This window comes from Gorilla gorilla, chromosome 8 (genome assembly GCF_029281585.2).
Source record: "Gorilla gorilla gorilla isolate KB3781 chromosome 8, NHGRI_mGorGor1-v2.1_pri, whole genome shotgun sequence".
Lineage (NCBI taxonomy): Eukaryota > Metazoa > Chordata > Mammalia > Primates > Hominidae > Gorilla > Gorilla gorilla.
This window is the reverse complement of record NC_073232.2, coordinates 137,021,827-137,043,488: the sequence shown is the minus strand read 5'-3', so window position 1 is coordinate 137,043,488 and position 21,662 is coordinate 137,021,827. Positions and strand designations below refer to the sequence as shown.

The 21,662-nt window shown below is 38.8% G+C and overlaps 1 protein-coding gene across 6 annotated transcripts in view; it reads left to right on the top strand.

The window, feature by feature from the left end:
* The window catches only part of EEF1AKMT2 (EEF1A lysine methyltransferase 2), a 44,559-nt gene extending 27,173 nt beyond the window's left edge, over nt 1-17,386 (top strand). The window contains exons 5-8 of one of the 6 annotated variants that reach the window (XR_010135307.1): nt 844-1,060; nt 5,942-6,059; nt 9,601-11,073; nt 17,050-17,386. Coding sequence is in view for 2 of the 6 variants with exons in the window: in XM_031015029.3 (XP_030870889.1) it covers nt 844-1,060; nt 5,942-6,036 (312 nt within the window). In the remaining 4 variants the exon portion in view is untranslated. Of the gene's footprint in view, nt 1-843; nt 1,061-3,887; nt 4,146-5,941; nt 7,317-9,600; nt 11,074-17,049 lie in introns of those variants that run through there. The other 5 variants (XR_010135306.1, XR_010135305.1, XR_004071558.3 and 2 more) reach the window with 5 other exon arrangements.
* Nucleotides 17,387-21,662: the final 4,276 nt, after the last annotated feature.

Here is a 21,662-nt window from a genome sequence, read left to right as displayed (position 1 = left end):
ATGACTTCACACCTCTGAAGGGCATGACATTCACCAACTGAAGTAATTACAGTTTAAAAGTTATTTAATTTCTTAAGCCTTATGCCATTCATTATATCCATTAGTAATTTTGTAAGCTGCTTAGTCAAGACCCAAGAAATTCTTTTTTTTTTTTTAAAGGCTGGTCAAGTGAAGCAGTGATAATAGAGAAGGAAGGAATAAATTTGTAACTGGTTTTGATCGATTAGTTGTAAACACCACTGCACTCAGACCAGCCAAGGCCCAAGAACTTTTGATCTACCGTGTTTATTTTAGGTTACACACTAGGAATATAAGCTAAAAATCTTATTCCCATAGCTGAGTGCTGTGGCCACATCTACTTAGGAAGGCTGAGATGGGAGGATTGCTTAGCTCTGGTTTTCAAGTCTATCCCGGGCAACATAGCAAGACTCCTGTCTCCAAGAAATCTTATTTCCAGTGAACTTAGTTCCAAATAAATTGTCATTTTTAAGAATATGTCAAATTTTCTACTTTTTGACAGAAACAGGTTTTTCATAAACTAGGCTTGTGAGCTCCATAATGTGCTGGTATTATTAGGGAATATGGCTAGCTTTGATTTGTTTCCAAATTTGTAGAGATTTGGAATGTTCAGGAAATATCAGTCTCTCTTATTAATCTTGGCTTTAATGATCTTGGAATGAAGCTCATAAAAGTTAGCTATAAAGTTGAAAATATGTTTGTTATATGTAAAATGCCATTATAATTAATGGGTCCTTTTATTAATAACCTTTTACAGGTTGTCACTTACATTCTGTAAGGATTTTGTTTTAATTGTTCTCACATAGACATTGACTTTTAATATAGGTAGAAGACTTTTTGAATCTCTCCACACAGCTGTCTGGATTTCATATTTGTATTGACAAAGGGACTTTTGATGCCATAAGCCTTAATCCTGACAATGCAATTGAGAAGAGGAAGCAATATGTGAAATCTCTCTCCAGGGTGTTGAAAGTAAAAGGCTTTTTTCTAATAACATCATGTAATTGGACCAAGGAAGAGTTGCTAAATGAATTCAGTGAAGGTAAATGACTATGTGGTGTTTAAATGTGTGCTTACCTCAGGTTTCATGTACTTAAATAGGTTTTCTCCCCGTTTTGTGTTATAGTGTTTTACTTTTCTATTTGTGGGAATTGCCTGCTTTTTTCTCTGTTAATTACCTTGACAATAACTTTTGACTGTATATGCAAAGCACAGAGAAATAACATTGGTTGAGATCCAGAGATCTTTTAAAATTTTTTCTGAGAAATCTTGGCAGTTAAGTACTAACATTTATGAGCCTGTAAAAATTAAGTTCTCAGCCTGGGCAATGTGGCGAAACCCTGTGTCTGCTAAAAATACAAAAAATTAGCTGGGATTGGTGGCGCGTGCCTGTAGTCCCAGCTACTCAGGAGGCTGAGGTGAGAGGATCGCATAAGCCCAGGAGGCGGAGGTTGCAGTGAGTCGAGATTGTGCCACTGCACTCCAGCCTGGGTGACAGAGTGAGACACATCTAAACAACAAAAAAAGAAAAACTTAAGTTCTCTATTTGAGTCGTACAGTCTTTTATTTAAGGTATATAATCTATTATTTATAGAATCAAACAAAAAGCACATATATTGTGCTTCTGGCTTCAGTGCACTGATTTACTGGCAAATCCATAATAATGCAAATGGAAGAAGTACTTTCGTCTTACATGCTGAGAGTTTTGATATTATAGATACTTCAGCTGTCTTGCACTAGCGGTCATTTAGGTCTTCAGAGATGATAGAACAGTTCTTGGTTTCAGAGGATATAGAACAATTATTTTTAAGATTGCACAGAATTAAAATGTAGGGAATTGATAGAAGATTCTGGTGCTGAGGCAGGATCCTTTTTTGCCTAGTTAGCAAAGTGTAATTAGTGCAGTATCTACTTAGTGGAGATCTTGTGAGAACTGAGAATCTGTAATCTATACACAAAATATTTTGAGTTCTCTGGCAGACTGTTCCTTGCATTTCTTAAGAAATATTTTATCTGCCAGTTTTTTATGTAGTGCACAGGCATTTCTGGGAAAGTATCTTGAGAATCTACAGATATTTGCTTGTTTTTTCTTAGCATCCTTTTCAGATTAGTTTTTTTTTTTTTTTTTTTGATCCTGCACTTTTTAAAGGATAGGATAAATTTTCAGGATGGAGTCTTGGGTAAATAATATGGTACTCAATATTTGGTTAAATTTTGAACCTCAGTTGTCACAAGCTAATGGAAAGTGAATTACCTCAAGAGAATAGTTTACTGTGTACCATTATTTATAACCGTACTGCATATACCTTATTTTAGAGTTTGTTTTCTTTTTAGTATTAAGGGAACAGGCTGGGAGAACACTTAACACATGTCCTTTTGTGTGTGTTCAATGGCTTTGACAGATTATATAATGTAAAACCTGAAGTGTTTGAGGCTTGAAATATGAGCTTATGGCTTCATTACTATTGCCTCTGGAAAACAAGAATTATATGTGATTTATTGTCTTTTCTTTCATGCCATTTATTTTATTATCTTCCATGTTAAATTTGTTTCCTTTAGAACTGTTGAGGCCCTGTATCAATAAGCCTTTCCTCTTCCTGAACTTTGACAGTTTTAATAAATGCTCAAAGTTACACTGTGTAGGGCAAGTTTCTTTCCTGGTTTTTAAATACAGGTGTTCTTTTTTACTCCTAGAACCAGCAGACAAAAACATATTTGTCTGTCTTTGATAATGAGGAACAGACTTTAGCCTGGTTAGAGTACTTAAAAATGTGTCTTTGTCTGAAAACTATTAAGTAAACTATGTTCAATTTTAGAACAAAATACAGAATTTAAGCAAAATATTATAATGGGAAATGTTATATAAATAATTATATACAATTGAAAACATTTTTTAGGCATGAGTCCCTTAGAAAATGGTATTTGGAGTTAGATATGGGACAGTAACAGAATACACTGCCCTGCGTCACTGCCAAAGGTCTTGTTCCTGACTACTCATACTGGCTGCCACATTCTCTTTGCATAAAATAAAGCTTGTTTCACCAATCTTTTAAGGTTCTTTCTTATTTGAACTATAAATGTTCATAAAATTGTTGAAACAGATCTTGCATTTTTTCCATGATACCCCTGATTGTACAGATACTTTGTGTTATAATTTTTTTGGTGAGGGTTACCTGGAAGCAGTTGCCCATGTTCTAATTTGATGTCGAAGGGACTTGACTTTATGACAGTGAATGAATGAAAACAATAACCACCCATCTTACTTCAGAAGCAATTTAAGGGAGTCTTTCTGAATCTATTCAGGTTTGGGGAGCTATCCTTTAAAATAAAAAGTAATTCAAATTTATTATCTAAATAATTGAAAAATATCAATAACGTCAACACATAAGCATACAGATTAAAATAATTAAGACAATTTGTTTACCATCAGTGGAGTACAACCACTATTAATATTTTGGTATATTCTATTTTGAAATATAATAACTCCAATTCTGTAGGGTTAGTTCAGGGAGTTGAAAAGTTAGTCCTGGAAAATTTATACAGACAGAAAATTTTTATTATTAAATATCCAGAGCATTTGTAAAATTTTTGAAAACAAATATGGGTGTATAACTATGTATGTATCCAGGACAATGCCTGCATTTTCCAGCATTAGAAACATCATATTTTATTAAAAGGAATGTCCTAATTTGGAAAAGTTTTCTTACGATAAGCTTTTAATAAGCATTATAATATTCAGTTATTATGATTTGGTGAAATTAGATAACATGAATTAGGATGTATAATGAAATAGTATGATAGACCAGTTGATGCAATAATATAATTTTTATTTTTATTTTTGAAACGGTCTCTCTCTCTCTGTTGCCCAGGTTGGAGTACAGTGGCAGGATTTTGGCTCACTGCCGCCTTGACTTCCTGGGCTCAAGCGATCTTTTCCACTTCAGCCTCCCGAGTAGGTGGAACTACAGGCACACATCATCATGCCTGGATAATTTTTGATTTTTAGCAGAGACGAGGTTTTGCCATGTTGTCCAGGCTGGTCTGGAACTCCTGGGCTCAAGTGATTCTCCCACCTGGCCTCCCAAAGTGCTGGGATTATACCATGCCAGGCCCTCGTTGGCATTTTAGTAAGTGACCTTCCAGCTTTATTTATTTTTTAAAAGCAAAATAATATAACATTTTATTTCATAGTTTAGGAAAACACTGCATTACCTTATTTGGATCTTTACAAAATCACAGTGAATTTGATGGGGTGGGGTGGCGCATTGGCATTAGTAGCTTAAGGCTGGGATTAGAGGCCTGAGCCATTGCACCCGGCCAGTATACATCACTTAAAACATTTTTTTCTGTTTATAAGAGTTATTTGAGCTCAAAGCATGAAAATTTAGGAAAATACAGAACCTCACTCCTGCCTCAAGAAAAAAATATTCCAAAACTAATAGGTCTATCAATGAGGGAAAACCTTGATTGGCGTTTTATTTTACTTTAATTTTAAAATTTATTTTGAGACAGAGTCTGGCTCTGTTGCCCAGGCTGGAGTGCAGTGGGATAATCTCGGCTTACCACAGCCTCCATCATCCAGGCATCTCCCACTTCAGCCTCCCAAGTAGCTGGGACTACAGGCACACAGGCACAGGCCACCACAACAGCTTATTTTTGTATTTTTTTAGAGATGAGGTTTCGCCATGTTGCCCCGGCTGGTTTTGAATACCTGGCCTTAAGTGATAGAAAGTGCATAGAAATCAGGATCATGGTAGAGGTAACTTGACAGCCTGTCTCATTTAGTAAGTGCTGAAGCTGAGACTTCACCTAGGATTTTAGATTCCAAGTTAATTTTTTGAACCTAGGATTTGAACCTAGGATTTTAGATTCCAAGTTAATTTTTTTTAAACCATACTGTGATGCTTTGAAAGTTACTAGTTCCTTGTCTTCCAGACCCTTTATTAGTTCGTTTAGTTTGAGTCTTCATCTTTGTTATAAATTACTGTTTTTAATTCTGCTGAAATACACATAACATACCGTTTTGTAACCATTTTTAAGTCTACACTTATGTGGTATTAAGTACATTTACATTTTTTTGTGCAATTGTCATCACTACCCTTCTCCAGAACTTTTTCATCTTCTACAAATTCATTTATATTTCCAAGTTATTTTGCCTTTCTGTATTAAGTGCTTTTATATGTGTGGTGTGAATTAATTAGATTACTACATATGAAGCACTCAAAATAATGCCTGGCACTTAGCAAGAACTCAACACAGGGCCAGGCGATGTTGCTTACGCCTGTAATCATAGCACTTTGGGAGGCTGAGGTGGGTGGATCACTTGAGATCAGGCGTTCCAGACCAGCCTGGCCAACATGGCGAAACCCTGTCTCTACTAAAATATGAAAAATTAGCCGGGTGTGGTGGTGCATAACTGTAATTCTAGCTACTTGGGAGGCTGAAGTGAGAATCGCTTGAACTCTGGAGGCAGAGATTGCAGTGAGCTGAGCTTGTGCCACTGCACTCCAGCCTTGGTGATAGAGTGAGACTCCGTCTCAAAAAGCAAACAAACAAACAAAAAAACTCGACACATGCTAGCTGCTTCCTACAAACCAGGTGATAGAGGCTAACAGAGATACAGCTTTGCAGAGATGACAAACAGGAAGTGGAGGAAATGGGAGGTGGATGGAAAGCCTGTTTTTTCCAATTTGTTTTTGGTCTTGTCTTTTCCTTGTTAAATTCAAAGTGATTTTGGATGAGCATACATATGCTGTACATACATAGTAGAATTGAAAAATCATGAAGTGAAATTCAGCACAATTTAGAGTTTGGAATCATAGTTTTACAAAGGGTTCAATGGTACAGTGTTAATGCATGCATATAAATACATGTAAGTATGAGACTCAATTCTTAATAAAAGTATTTAAATTTTGTCTGACAGGATTTGAACTTCTCGAAGAGCTACCAACACCCAAGTTCAGCTTTGGAGGCAGATCTGGAAACAGTGTAGCAGCATTGGTTTTCCAAAAAATGTGAGACTTTTTCTTGGACAAATTCAGGTAGCTACACAGAATCTACACAGCAAAGTTAACCTGACACAGAAAATCCTTTGGCAAATAAATGCTTAGTAAGTACACAGGATGCACATGTTGAATAGAGTATGCTGGATTGGTGAAAGAAAATAATAATAATGAGCATCTAAGTGGTTGGGTTTTAGAGATCAATCAAGAATAATTTTAATTTTCTTTTGTATTTGAAATGTAAATAGTTTTCTTTTCGATTAAAAAAATTTCCTATAACTGCTAAACAGTTAAAAACTTTAAAGTAGTAAATGAGTTTATAGAAAGCATGTATTCTTGATTTTTGTGCCTTGGTAAAGTTGATAACTATTTATGAATATTTGACCAAATTATTCCAGCATCAGAATAATAAGCAAAATAACTTTGTTAGTGTTTTGTTAGACTGTTTATGAAATATAACAAGAAATACTATTTTGTGTTGGATGGTGGTTATTTTTAAACTTAATTAATACCTGTGAAAAGGCCTCTTACCTTTAAGTATATAATTAAACAAAATCAGAGAAATGTATCAGTCGCTCAAGTTATCAAGCCTGCATTTTGCAGCTATAGTCTTCTACACACTGTAAGGGTAGTAGAAGGAAAGAGAACTAAGGAATGTTATTATTTGCTAGCGCTATGTTAAGTTGTCTTATTAAGTAATTTAATCCTTTCAATATCTTCTTGAGGTATGTATTGCTTGTTCTTGTTTCTACGTATAAGGAAAATGAAGCTGAGAGAAGTGAAGTCACTTTTATGAGGTTCAACAGTACAGGATGGAGCCAGGATTTTTATCTGGGTCTGTCTGACTTTAAAACACATACTCTTCTCCTAGCATATTCTGCCTCACAGGTGCTAAGTCTTTGCCTTTGTAGCATTTACAGTACAGCTGGAGACCCATGATGATTACATATAAAGTTCAGTTAGAAAAGATGGGTAGTTACTTTATTAGTGTTCATCTGTGGAGTATCACAATAGCAGTCAGCCAACTCTGTCTCATATCATCCTTCATTACTTTTCCCCATCTCCCTACTCAAAGACTTGCCTCTGTTAAGAATTTTGTCATTCTTCTGTGAAAGGGTAGTGTAAGTTATATAAGCCCTCAGTGATACATGCACAAAGATGTTCTAGTTAGGGGCTAATTTAGCAAGAGAAACAGTTTATTAATGTTTTTGAAAAGATAAGTCATATTCATACTTAATACCATTTGTATTTGTGGTAATATTTTAATATTGGAGCTAAATACAAATTTTTGCATAATTTTTTGATGATTTTCAGCTTTGTGGGCCTATTGGGTTACGTAAGTGACTTTGTGTTTGTTTGGCAAATGTTACTCCTGTATTGAGTAAGTCTAACATTACGTCCCTTTTCTTTTTGGGGAGGGGTAGCCGGAGGAGTGAGTTTTTCATTTAGATCAACATTGATCAACCATTAAGACAAGATAGTTGAAGACATGTATGTGGACTGTCAACAAAAATAACATTTTTTGAAAAGCTTTTATTTTCAACATGTAAAAAGTGAGAAATTACTTCAAAATATATGCAATTTAAATTTTTTAGAAAATTGTGTTGATTTTACCAAGACAGGAGATCTTAAACTGTAGAAACTTATAGTTTTTGAGATCGGGTTTTTGTTTTTTTTCACATTAATATTCTTTGATTTCAAATATAACATAGATAAGTACTGTTAGAATTTTTAGTTAAGTATATGCTATTTTAATGTGCTAATCCTACAAACTAGGCTTTCTGTGTGACTAGACTGAGATGTTGAGTTTGATTCACAAAAAGCTTGGAATGGTTCTTTGTTGAAAAGCTTTTCGAGTCACTGTTTGGGGCATGTTAGTGCCATTTGCAAAGGTGAAGGTTTTCTTTTTTTTTTTTTTTTAACCATAGAGCTTTTGATAAGGTTAGGAAAAGGAAGTTGTCATCTCTTCTTATTACTCTAATCCTGCTGGAAGCTAGCTTCTTAGGGACTAAAACCAGAACAAATGGAAGGTCCAAAAACGCTAATAAGAAATTAGTATTTTCACATAATACCAAACTGTAAAAACCAGGCCAGCAAATGTCCCCAGGTTCCTGAAACAAACCATAAATACATTATTTAACTTAGTATTGTTAAATTGTATAAATATGTGGGTAACTGTGACAGAAATTATGCACTTATAAAAAGGAGCAGTAAGTTACATAGTGAATGCTGTTTTCTGTGGATAAGAAGCTGGAATTGTGATTTCATTTAATCGAAAGACGCTTATTTTGAGGAAACTTGTTTGAAATGCAAACGCGATTTCTCTGTGGAGCCTGCACGGAATTGCTGCTTTTCACTATGATTATTGCTGCATAACAGGCCACTTCTGTGTGTAGGAAGTGCGTGTGCAAGTCCAAAGGGAATTGAGGCCTGAATGGGTGGGTTACACCAATTAACAAATACAAAGTTTTCAGTACATTTTGTTTTAAGCCAGGTGTACAAGTTAGAGTTGCTTTTTGGGACTGGCATTTATGTTTGTGAGAATCAAACCTGATATCACTCTTGGCAGCCTGACTAAAGCCATTTAAAAATAAGTACAAATTGTCCTTGAATGATTTTTTTCCTATTGTAGTAGCACTGAGTTTTCCTTTTTTCTTCATCTGTGGTACTCATGCAATCTTCTGGGTTTTTTTTTTGAAGAAATAAGGGAGCTAAGTATATACAAAAGACTTTTAGTCTTTTTATGAATCATGTGCTTCAGTGGACTTACTTATTTTAAAATTTCTATGATACTGTAATGAGGTACTGTATGTTGACCTCAATTCACATTTATCCAGAGTATAATAGAAACCTCAATTTTTAAGGAACCTACATTAGTAGTTAAGTTTCTTATGGCCTTGAAATAATTTCTTCAAATAGGTATACAAAGAAATAGCGTATTCCTGCTATGTTAATGACTTTCGTTTATGTTCTTTTAAGTAATTTTATTTTACGAATTGTGTGTGTATGTATGTGTGTGTGTGTCTCTCTGTCTGGTGGCCTACAATGAAAATCTGTACAAATGTGAACAGTTTGTCTCCAGGGGAGAGCCCTGGGGTTTGATTTCCTGTTTTTGGCTCTGTAAGCTAACGTGTGTGTGCTCCTGGACAGCCCTCTGCTTTGAGAGTATGAGACCAAGTGTCTTGTGTTCTGCAGTAGTAACCTCTTTAGCTAATGGCGTGTGTGTGTGTGTGTGTGTGTGAGGGAGTGTTGATGGGCTCTGAAAGAAGTCTTGTCTCGTACATTTCACTGAATGAAGGCTGCCCATGACCTAGAGCTTAATTGTGGGAGGTGAAGAGCATATACGGCTGAAAGACAATTGCATAGTGGGGAAAAAAATTAGGAAATCCTTACATTTCTGTTGGTTAGGCAGGAAACAGAGATGTCCATAGAAGAAGAGGGAGCTCATCAGCATGTTTTATTAACAGTTAATGGAAGAAAATTAATGCTAATTTATTCTTCATATACACCATGCAATTTGTTAGAAAAGTAAAAGAATAGTTTGAAATTCTTTGGTCAATTGATGGATTCCTATGTTCAGGGCATAGAAATGAAACTCAACATCAAGCAGACAAATACCCAAGCCCACAGGCTACATAAATGCTGAATAAAACCAGCTCTACAATGGAACTCTGAAAAGCGACGGGTAAGAAGCCTAATGAATGATTGAATATGACCTTAGCAAAATCCCTGGAGTGTTGTTGAAAGATCATTCATTTCCAGCTTAGATGTCAAGATGGGCTCCAGTAACCAGGAAAAAAGAGAGCTTGAGTCAGTACTTACTGAGTTTTAAAAATCTTTTGCAGCACAGTGTATTAGACTGATCATTAAAAGGGCTTCTCTAGCTGAATTTTGAGCTGTCATTATAGTTTAGGCCCAGGGAAATAAACTTAAAAAGATAGGAATAATTCCTAAGACATGAATGTATCAATATCCTATCCTGCTTTTCTGGAGTAGGACTTCAAAAACCGAAATGTATAGGCTGGCAGAATGTACTTTTGTCATGCTGATACCATTGTAAAAAAGACTTAAACTAGGAGATCAATTGAGCCCTAAAGTATTTGCAAATTACTTGCCTAGCTTGTTAGAAGAAGAAATAAAAAGCCAAAATCTACATTTTTGTTTTCAAAAGAAATGATTTCTTTGTTTCCTGAAGAGATGAGAAATGATAAATTCTTCCATGTTACATTTTTACGTATGTATTTTTATTACTGTACTGTATCAACAAATGATAAGTATTTTAATGAGTGATCTTTATTGTTCATAGTAGCTGGAAGCGTCTTAAGAAAAGCAAATCTAATACATCTGTTTTCCCAAATATGTAAAAATTTATACATGATCTAGCAATTAGCATATCGTGTATATTTCTGAGTAGCTTAGGAAAAAATATGAAAATACTCTGGTTGAATAAGGGGACTGTGAACTGTATTTCTCATTTTTCATTAATATATTACAGATCAGGCAGCTTATCGTCGATGATAGCAGAATCGAAATGGCATTGGGATGGCTGTAGTTCCCCAGCTTTTGCCTGCCTTACTGCTGCAAAGACGAGAGAACTGTTGGGAGGAAGAGGCTAAATGTAGAAGAGTGTGGGTGCTGTCAGTTCACATTTTCCTCCTAACCCTTCTGCTAATAGGAAAATGTCAGGCCTTTGTTCCCATCTAATTTTAGTACATCCTGGCTAAAAAAATGTTAGGATGAAAAAATGTTAGGATGATTTCCAACCATGGAACTTTGAGGGGTGGGGTAGGGGAAGGAAGAGTGGAGGAAAGCGCAGTTTATACTCCATATCCGTCTGCCTTTCTGCAACAGCAGCTACCCCCTACTCTGTTGATTTGGGTAATGAAATAAATTTAGATGCATTGAAGCAGTGATAATTAGGTTTTCCTTCTATCTTCTCAGTAAGAAGCCTAGTTGGTTTCTGAATGGGGAAAGTCATAATATGGTATTTAATGAAACATACCTGGCAGAATTAAAGAGCTGTACACAAGCTTTGGAAGAAAGGCCTGAAATTGTGAGTGCAAACTACATGTGGTGCTGTGTATAAATAGAACCTTTGAGATGCATTTGTATTTCAGGGAAGCTGCTTTTATACTGTTATTTTGAATGAGAGTAATATTTTGATTTTTAAGAATCAGTCATAAGCAAGGCACACAAGGCTGAGCTGTTTATCCCCTCTGTAAACCCAACAGGCCTAGAGGGAAAGCCCAGATTCAGTGAGAGAGCCAGTTGGATCAAACAATTGATAATATAGTTTGTTCAAGAGATAGGACAGAATTATTGGCTTTGCAGTTGAAACTACCAATTGTTGTGGTTGTTATTTAATTAAAAAGTAATTAACTGAATTAAACTAAAAGGGCAATTCTGAATACTGGAGCTCACTATGAAATAAGCTGTCTTCCCCCAGTATTCAGTTAGTGAGCTAAGGTATCCTGTTGGAATTTGTATGATGAAGACATTATGTAGCAGAAGTGAGATCATTTCATTATTTGCCATGAATTAAGCAGATTATTTTCTGAACTTGAAATTCAGTTGAATTTATTTTGGTTCCTTTCATTTTATAACAGCAGGTAATTTGTTAAAATCTATTAAGCAATAGAATAGATGTCAAACAAATGATTTTTAAAAATATTTAATTTTGGAGAAAAAATGATTAGACCTAGCCAAGTTACTTTCCTTTTCTGGTCTTCAGTTTTTCTCTCCATAAAACAGGGGCACTTAGTGATATTTAACATTCTGTATCCTTGTTAGCTCATGTTGCCATAATAAAATACCATGAACTTGGTGGCTTAAACAACAGAAATTTATTTCTAGAAAGTTAGTTCTGGAGGCTGGAATTCCAAGATCATCGTGCTGGCAAGGTATGTTTTATTTTAAGGCCTCTTCTCTAGGCTTGTAGGTGGCTGACATCTATGTGTGTCTACATGACTTCTTTGTGTGCAATGGGGTTGGAGGAGAGAGAGTGCATAAGCTCTCTGGTGTCTCTTCTTATAAAGAGCACTAACCCCGGCCGGGCATGGTGGCTCACGTCTGTAATCCCAGTACTTTGGGAGGCCAGGGAGGGCAGATTACCCTAGGTCGGTAGTTCAAACCAGCCTGGCCAACATGGTGAAACCCTGTGTCTACTAAAAATACAAAAATTAGCCGGGCCTGGTGGCACACACCTGTAATCCCAGCTACTCGGGAGGCTGAGGCAGGAGAATTGCTTGAACCTGGGAGGTGGAGGTTGCAGTGAGCCAAGATTACACCACTGCACTCCAGCCTGGGTGACAGAGCGAGACTCCATCTCAAAAAAAAAAAAAAAACAAAAACAAAATAAAGAGCACTAACCCCATCCTGAGGGCCTCACTCTCATGGCCTCATCTAACCCTAATTATTTCACAAAGGCCCTATCTCCAAATACCATCACATTGGGGGTAGGGGGTCAGGGCTTCAATATGTGGATTGTAGGGGAAACCAACATTTAGTCCATAATACTCCTGAAACCAATTGAGGCTTAGAAAAAGCCCTACAAAATAGGCTTCTAGAATAGCTGTCCCTTGGTATGCACGAGGGATACTGGGACCACCTGCTTATAACCAAATCTATACATAGGTGAGTTTTGCATCTCAAGAATATTGGATTATCCATCTGAGTTTGGTTGAAAAAAGCCAAGTACAAGTGGACCCGCATAGTTCAAACCCATGTTCAAGGGTCGACTGTATAGATGGGGAGATTAAATACTCCGTTTGCTAACTCTCAGTTGTTAGGTAACTTGATGGTTCTTTTAAACCAAGGTATCTGTACTCATATACACATATGTACATAAAATATTTGAAGCAGTCAGATGAGTATTCAATCTAAAAAAAACCTTTGTCCATGTTTTCTTAAACTTTGTATTTGAGTATTGTCACTGATATCTATTTGATAAGTTTGTATACATTTGACCAAAGTGTTTTTTTTTTTTTTTCTGTGAGACAGAGTCTCACTCTGTCGCCCAGGCTGGAGTGCAATTGCGCAATCTTGGCTCACTGCAAGCTCTGTCTCCCGGGTTCAAGTGATTCTCCTGCCTCAGCCTCCCGAGTAGCTGGGACTACAGGCACCTGCCACCACCCCTGGCTAATTTTTTGTATTTTTGGTAGAGACGGGGTTTCACCGTGTTAGCCAGGATGGTCTCGATCTCCTGACCTTGTGATCCGCCTGCCTCGGCCTCCCAAAGTGCTGGGATTACAGGCGTGAGCCACCGTGCCTGGCCCTTGCCCTTCTTATATATAGTATGCTGTATATACTACAGTGTATATAGTATATGGGTCTGTCCTTCTTATACATAGTATGCTGTATATACTACAGTATATATAGTATATGGGTCTGCCCTTCTTATGCCCTGTGTCTCTCCAGGCTACTGTCAGTTTGTCTCTGTAACTGCTTATTTCCCCAGTGAAACAGAAGTATGTTAAAGGTGATAGCAAAGTACCTTCTGTATAGTAGGTACTTAAGGTTGGTTTCCCTTCCCTACATTTCTTTGAAACAGCTTGGAGAGAGAATCAGTGGTTTAGACCCTGCATATTAGGAATGTGAATATTAAGTGAGAAATGTAAAGCAGCTTAGCGGGATTGCTGGCACACACCAAGGCTAAATCAGTGTTCTTTCCTCCAAGGACCCTTCTTCCCATGGAGCTAATATGTTTAATTGTTTGAGATTTTACCCCTCAGTGCCACAGTTTTAGTATATTCAGTTCCATTGTAGGCATTTGTGTTCTAGGAGTGATTAAATGAGTGAAGAGAGGAGGAGTGCTAGACAAGTGAGAGGGAAAGTTTAGGTAGGCCTTTCAGAACTTCTTAGAAATCATACTGTGTAGCTTCTTCCTTAATCTCTAGCTAGCGCTGGTGCTGAAGCACTTATTTATTTTTTTGATAGACCAAGTCTCACTGTATTGCTTGGCTGGAGTCAGACTCCTGGCCTCAAGCAGCCCTTCTGCCTCAACCTCTTAAGTAGCTGGGACTCCTGAGCGGTACACTGTGCTGGGCTTGAAGTATGTTTTTTTTTTTTTTTTTTTTTTTCAGTCATTTAAGAAATGAGGATCACATATTGGCTGGGCGCGGTGGCTCATGCCTGTAATCCCAGCACTTTAGGAGGCTGAGACGGGCGCATCACGAGGTCAGGAGATCGAGACCATCCTGGCTAACATGGTGAAACCCTGTCTCTACTAAAAATACAAAAAAATTAGCCAGGGGTGGTGGCAGGCACCTGTAGTCCCAGCTACCGGGAGGCTGAGGCAGGAGAATGGCATGAACCCGGGAGGTGGAGCTTGCAGTGAGCCGAGATAGTGCCACTGCACTCCAGGCTGGGCGACTGAGCGAGACTCCATCTCAAAAAAAAAAAAAGAAATGAGGACCAGATATTATAATGCCAGATTTTCATGAAATGTCCTTTATGATGTGTCAGCAGAGACTAAGAATACCCCTCGGATTTAGATCGTTATCTGTTTTAAGTGGTAATTTTTTTTTTTTTTTTTTGGAGACAGGGTCTCACTGTGTCACCCAGGTTGGAGTAGGGTGGTGCAATCATGGCTCATTGCAACCTCAACCTCCTGGGCTCAAGTGATCCTCCAACCTCAGCCTCCATAGTAGGTGGGACCACAGGCACGTGCCACCACACCCAGTTATTTTTTGTAATTTTTGTAGAGACAGGGTTTCGCCATGTTACCCAGGCTGGTCTCGAACTCCTGGCCTCAAGCAGTCCTCCCGCCTTGGCCTCCCAAAGTGCTGGGATTATAGGTGTGAGCCACCGCATCCGGCCCCAGTAATTATTCACTAAGAAATGTGGGTATGGTGGGGGAAAATGTTAATGTGGGTGCATTTGAATTGAAACCAAATGGGCAAGGATATGGTATACCTTCCTTCATTAGGTCCGAGTGCCAAGGCATTATTCCAAGTGATATCAGACAAAGGAACCAAGAGCATGTCCCTGTAGGATCATGCATCAGGAAGCTGGTAGAACTGGATTTAATGAAAATGTTGAATTGGATTTGGGTCTTGGCCATTTAGGAAGCAGTGGCCTGAGATTTTATAATTGATTTTTACTTTGCATCATCCAGATTTGATATCCTTGATCAGTGATTCAGGTTTATTTCCTTTGCTGTAAGTTAACAGTGCCATTCACGGTGACATTTTCAAGTTTGATGTTGAGTAATACTTTAGTTTATCTGATTTGTCCTTAGTTTATACTAGAATTGACAGTGTAGTGTGTAAAAAGTATGGTGAATCTGTTATTTATGCTACTCTAGAAAACATTTGGTTTGGCCCGGCTCGGTGGCTCACACCTGTAATCCTAGCACTTTGGGAGGCTGAGGCGGGCAGATTACTTGAGCTCAGGAGTTCAAGATCAGCCTTGGCAACACTGTGAAACCCCATCTCTACTAAAATACAAAAAATTAGCCGGGAGTGGCGGCATGCACCTGTAGTCCCAGCTACTCAAGAAGCCAAGGCAGGAGATTTGCTTGAAGCCGGGAGGTGGAGGTTGCGGTGAGCTGAGATCACGCCATTGCACTCCAGCCTGGGTGACAGAGTGAGACTCCGTCTCCAAAAAACAAACAAACAAAAGAAAACATTTGGTTTTTCAGGTTTCTTTCTTTAACCTTTTTATTGGTGGTTATATGACTATCTCAATGTCTAGAATGCTTAGTGTGACTATAGACATGTTGGCCAGAGCCATATTGCTTTCTCTAGTTAATCCTAGAGGGCTTTAGTCTTTTAACCATTTTAAGAAAGTTCTACAGAGTTGAGGTCAATATGATATGATGTACCTCTTTAGGACAGAACAGAATCAAAGCTTCAGTTCTTTATGTTAGGTAGTTTAACAGTACAGTGGTTGACTAACCTGGTTTTGATCAAGGTGTTTTTTTTGCTTTTTGTCCCTTGTAAAAGTTAAGAGAAGCTGTAAACTAGTAATTAAAATAGTAAGCCAACTTCTCATTCATGTCAATTCTTTCATATTATAGGTACAGTTAAACCTATAGCTGCAGGTTACGCACATACAAAATCGGCAAGGCTAGTCTTCTCTTAGAACAGTCATGGGTATGAATTCAAACAAAAGATCTTTGCTTTTGGTTAATATAATAGATTGACAAACTGCTGAGGAGAGTTAAGAAATTCACAGGCTAGTATGTAGGCTAAATGTTCTTTTCATACTGCTCCCAGGAATGTTCTGTCTTTTAGAACTAGAGGCTGATTTCTTTTCTTGACATTTTAAATCCAAAGGATTCAGCCTTTAGATTGGGTTTTTAAGCTCTGTGAAATCACGAACTGTATCTAGTTTTAGTTTCCTTTCTACCTAATGAAAATGAAATTTACTCAGTTTCATTTTTAGGGGGAAAGGCAGGAGAGCAGTAGCTTTGAGCATATCACTAGGGATGAATTCAAAATCGATTTTTCTTGAGGCAGTGACTTATGGCAGATAGTTGACAAGAGAAAAATTAAGTTGTGAGCTTATATCTCAAATACTGAATGTGAATTCCACTAAAGAATATTTAAGAAAAAAAAGTTGAAATGGTTTCATTTAAAGATGGTAACAGAAACATTTAGCCTGGTCTACAGTTGAAATATTTTCTAGATTAAATGCAATTTATAATATAGCAATATGAAAATACTGTAATTTGTTTTTAGATATGTTTTTGGTGGGGTAACTGAAGCAAACTAGGGAACTCACCATGTTATAATGATAATAATTAGCATCTACTTCATGTAAGATCATAAACATGCTTTTGAACCTTAGTATTAGAATAATAAAATAGGTTTAATAAGTTTTACTTATGCCATTTACTTTGATTGTAGATAGTGAAAAGCCTTTCTTACACTTTTTTAAAGCTTTTTATTTACCATACATAAACTTTTAAATGTTTGTTATTCATGCTTGTGTTTTCTTGTAGCACATAATACCAGTAGTTACTATTAACTTTGAAAAAAAAATATGAAGTTGAAATAAGTTTTAACTGTTGCTCTGTTCTTTTTAGCTTACTTTACCAGAACTCTTCCATCCAGTGAGTTGCAAGCGTGACATTTGCTGTGTTTTCAGCACCTGCCAACTTGGAAAGCAGGGTTTGTGTTCAGGACTTAGGCTCACAACCCATACTTTGTGGTGCACAATGCTGGCCCAGCTGGCATGCTTTCGTACCTCAATGGTGCTAGACAGTCAGTTACAAAGCTGTGTGGCTTCACATGCGCTGATCTCAATAGTCACTCCTCTTCAAGCTGCTTTCAACTCTTATTTTGTATCAAAGGAGTGGGATTGGTATTATTAAACTCATTGCTGAGGTTATTTTTCAGTGAAAATAAATTGTTTTATTTAGTTCTTGGATCAAAGAGTAATTTTGTCTTCAGCAACCAAATACCTCTTTAAAAAGGTGTGTGTGTATATATATGTATCATTCATGTATGTATGTATGTATGTATATACACACATGCATGATTCCAGCCAGACTATAATTCATTTCTTATTTTCATCAGTGGATAAAAAGAACAGACAGGAAAGAACAGAGGGATTAATGTGTCATGTGATCCCTACATGCTAATGTAGGTAGGGTTATTAGTTGTAGCTGGACAAAGATGTGGGAAAATATACAGAACTTTTTTTTCTGAGTAAGACATGAAAATTGCCCCCATGATAGGTTCAGATTTTTTATTTCCATCTATAACCAGAAACTTCTTATATTTTCCAAAGAAGTATATTTTGCTAACGTATTTCCAGTCACCTATCTTTTTGAAAATTCTTAAGGTAGACTTGGTGATGTCTGTCTTCTCATATTTATTATAAGCAATTTTAAAAAGGTTCTGCTTTAAAAAAGATCTTTTCAAATGTAGAAAGAACAGTGTGAAATGTGAATGACTGGCTTTTAATACAAGGGTTGTGACAAAGAGGCAGTGGCTTTTGGAAGCCAAATAAAGGGGTGAATACACGTGCATCTGCATACTGCTGTTGGGTCCAGTGTATAACGTTTGGCGTTTGTTTATTTCACTTGTTAGTCTAAAAAGGATAGTATGTTATTCTCTCAAACCAGTTTATAATTTTTTAGTGGTAAGCTCTTTTTACAACCATACATACAGATAGATTTGATGGGAAAAACTGAACATTTGCTGGTACTTGCTCAAGCCTCAAAGCTCAGCTCTTTGTTTGAACGTCACATTTATCTGGTTCTAAAGGCATAAAAATAAAACACCCACTAACTACCTAAGACACTCCTTAGTGCATATCAAAACCCAACCTTTACCCTCGTCTGCACAAATGTGCTTAGGTGAATACTTTTATTAGCTTGTTGATACAAGTTATAGTAGGTTACACCCTTAATAAAACACACCCTTATTGTCATCCTGTTGCTTAAGAGCTTTAAACTTGTAATAGGGGAGCTCTCTAATATAGAATGATACTCAATTTCTATCTCCCAGGCAGTTTTGAGTGGAAATGTGTTGCATACCTTACACACAAGTGTGCCTCTATTTGGTAGTCCTCCTTTGGGAGAACTAGGATTGCTGTGTTTTATCCCTGGCTTTCATATATTTTTTTTTTTGTTTTTTTGTTTTTTTTTGAGACGGAGTCTTTTTCTGTCACCCAGGCTGGAGTGCAGTGGTGCGATCTTGGCTCACTGCAACCTCTGCCTCTCAGGTTCAAGCGATTCTCCTGCCTCATACTCCTGAGTAGCTGGGATTACAGGTGTCTGCCACCATGCCTGGCTAATTTTTGTATTTTTAATAGAGAAGAGGTTTCACCATGTTGGCCAGGCTAGTCTCAAACTCCTGACCTCAAGTGATCCGCCCGCCTTGACCTCCTAAAGTGCTGGGATTACAGGCGTGAGCCACTGTGCCGGGCCGTCATATATTGGTCTTGATGTAAAAGACTGCAAGTAATCCCTGCATTTTATATTTCCCAGGGTGTTCTCTGGCTTAATCAGGTTAGCGTTGGTTGGTGATAATGGAAAAGTTACAAGTAATAGTTTTTAGATTATTTATGGATTTATTCCTAAATTGGCCTATGAATTTGCATTTAGGTGTCTGGTTGTGTGCAAAATCTGGTTTTGATTTGGTTTTGACCATTTCGGATTGAACAAAGATAGACAGTTTAGCTCCATGTCCCCACCCCATTGCAGCTTTTACATAGCTTTAAATCCAGAGTTCTACATTTTTAGCTACTCTTCTGAATTGAGCAGAACTCTAATATAACAACAACCTTTTGGGTAGAATTTTTTCATAGTAAAGAACTATGGAGCTGAGCACTAAGAAGTGAGGATGTTTTATAATATAGCTGTAGGATTATTATATCATGTGGGAAGAGCCTATAGTATGGAAGGTTAAGTGTGACACAGGTCTTAATGTATGTATATCTTTTTAGCCTTTGGAGATACAAATCTAGAAAATGAGAAGTAACTATTTATTGGTTAATAGCATAACTTCTTAAGCAAGTGTATTCTAGACAGCCTCAAGAAAGCCTCAGAACCAGAAAAACAGGCTGCTTTAGGTTGGAAAGGAGGTGTTACAGCAGAGGAACTGGCCATGACCACCATCCTTGGAATGTGAAACGCAAATCATCCTGAAAGCAACAAGAATAATGGTTGTAATAATTGTTTCCAGGCCTGGGACCCTGCATCTTGTTTTTTAAGTTGACCTGATGAACTAGCAATTGTAGGAATAAACTGAATGTTTGCCAGCAGGAGTCACTCTAGGCTTCCTAATAAAACGTTAGTAAATTAAACTCTGTCCTTAAAGCTCTGAAAGGCTGAGGTGATTGTGTGATATCAGATGGCTTTAGGGAAACACTGACTCTTTTCGTTAAGCATAGCAGCATTCTTAGATTATTCCTTGGGCCTTCTTTTGTTCACCATCGGTTCTTGGATCTTGTTCCTTTCAAGATTGGTCCTTAATGCATTTTTAAAAAGCAACGTATATGGGTAAGGATATCAATATCTTAGTATGCTGTATTCTGTATGTTAGCTCATTTTGGCTTTCTTAGGATGAACTGACTCTATCCCACATCATGTAACTTGAAATGAATAGACTCATATCCTTTCCACTGATTGCTGTCCATTCTAATCATGCAGCAGAACTCAGTGGAGCGAGCTGTAGTGTGAAAGGAGATGTCAGTTCATGCTTTTCTGAAAAGAATGGGTCCGGTGTGATGATATTCTGAAATATTTCAGCAGTAGCCATGAAATATAATAGTTTCCCAAGCGCACAAAGCTCAAGAAGTTAATTGTTCATTTATGTTTGATACTGGGATTGAAACATTGGATTAAAACCAATTAAATGTTCCTAGAAGCAACAGAAAAAGTTTCCTTATTTATGAATAGAACCATTCAAAAGGCGCAGACACAATCCATGTAAAGTAATGAGGTGTTTTGTTTTTTTGGCAAAGGAGAACACAAAACAGGCATAGGGAGTTTTAAAAAACCTTCTCTTTAAAAATCGCTTTTTGGATACAAGGTCAATAAAATAACATACACCAGTAGGAAGGAGTAATGGGAAATCTAGGGCTTCACTTCACAAGGAAAACAATCCCCCTCCCCCAGGTGAGCAGCACAATGAAAATACTCTGCTTATTCTATCAGGGTTACATTCCTGAACTTAAGTCAACATCCTAAGTTACAGAACTAAACATGCTCTGCCTCTGCTTAGCAACCACAAATCCTTCCTTCGCCAGTTGCATGTATTTTGGATGTGGCTTCTGAAGTACACAGTCACAGCGCCCCGAGTTAGGAAATTTGCGCTTTATTTTCCCAAAGTGTGACAACACTTTAAGGTCCCCCCTCCCCGACCCCACCCGCCCGCTGTCCCGCACGCCACTGAAGTGATCGTTTCTTTTAAACCTCGGCATCTAACAACCCGGAAGCTGGACGCCTGAAGCCTATGCGGCCCAGCGTTTTCATCCCGGCTCGTGCTGGGGGCGGGGAGAGAAGCCCGTAGGGCCTCTGGCGCGGGGCCCGGGCAGCCGCGGTGGCGCGGCCCAGGCCCGGGGCCACTTCCCGCGTCCCGGAGCCTCGCAGGCGCGAGCGCGGCGAGCGGCGCGCGGCTGAGCCCGCAGGACGCTCTCTAGCCCCGCCGGCGGCGCGCCGCGAGTCCTCACTCCCCGCCCATCGGCGGCTGCGCGCACTGCACACTCGCCCGCCGCCGCCGCCGCCGCCGCACGCCGCCTGCCTCCTGCACGCCGCCGCCGCGCCTAGCGCCGGGGCCCGCGACGCCGCCCGCTAAGCGCCGGGCCGAGTTCACGCAGCCGCGGTCTGGCGGCTCCGCGGCGGCGGCGGGTGCGGGCGGCCTGGCCGGTGCCGGTTAAAGGGACGAGTTGCAAACACTTCAGGAAGTGACAAGTCGATTTCCTCCTCCCCGGGAGCCGCTCGTACAAAGCGCTCGGCGCCGGCAGGCGAGCGTGCGCGCGGCGGACGAGCGGCGGGCAGCCCGGACGACTTGGCGAGCGCTGGCGGTGACGGCGCGGGGTCCGCGCCCGGAGCGCACCGCCGCGCACAGTAAGCGACCCGGGGCCGGGCGGCGGCGGCGGTGGCCGGGGGGCTGGCCCCGAGCGAGGTCCGGGCCGTGTGCGTCCCGGCCGCTGGCTGGAGGGAGCCCGGCTCGCGTGCGCAATGGG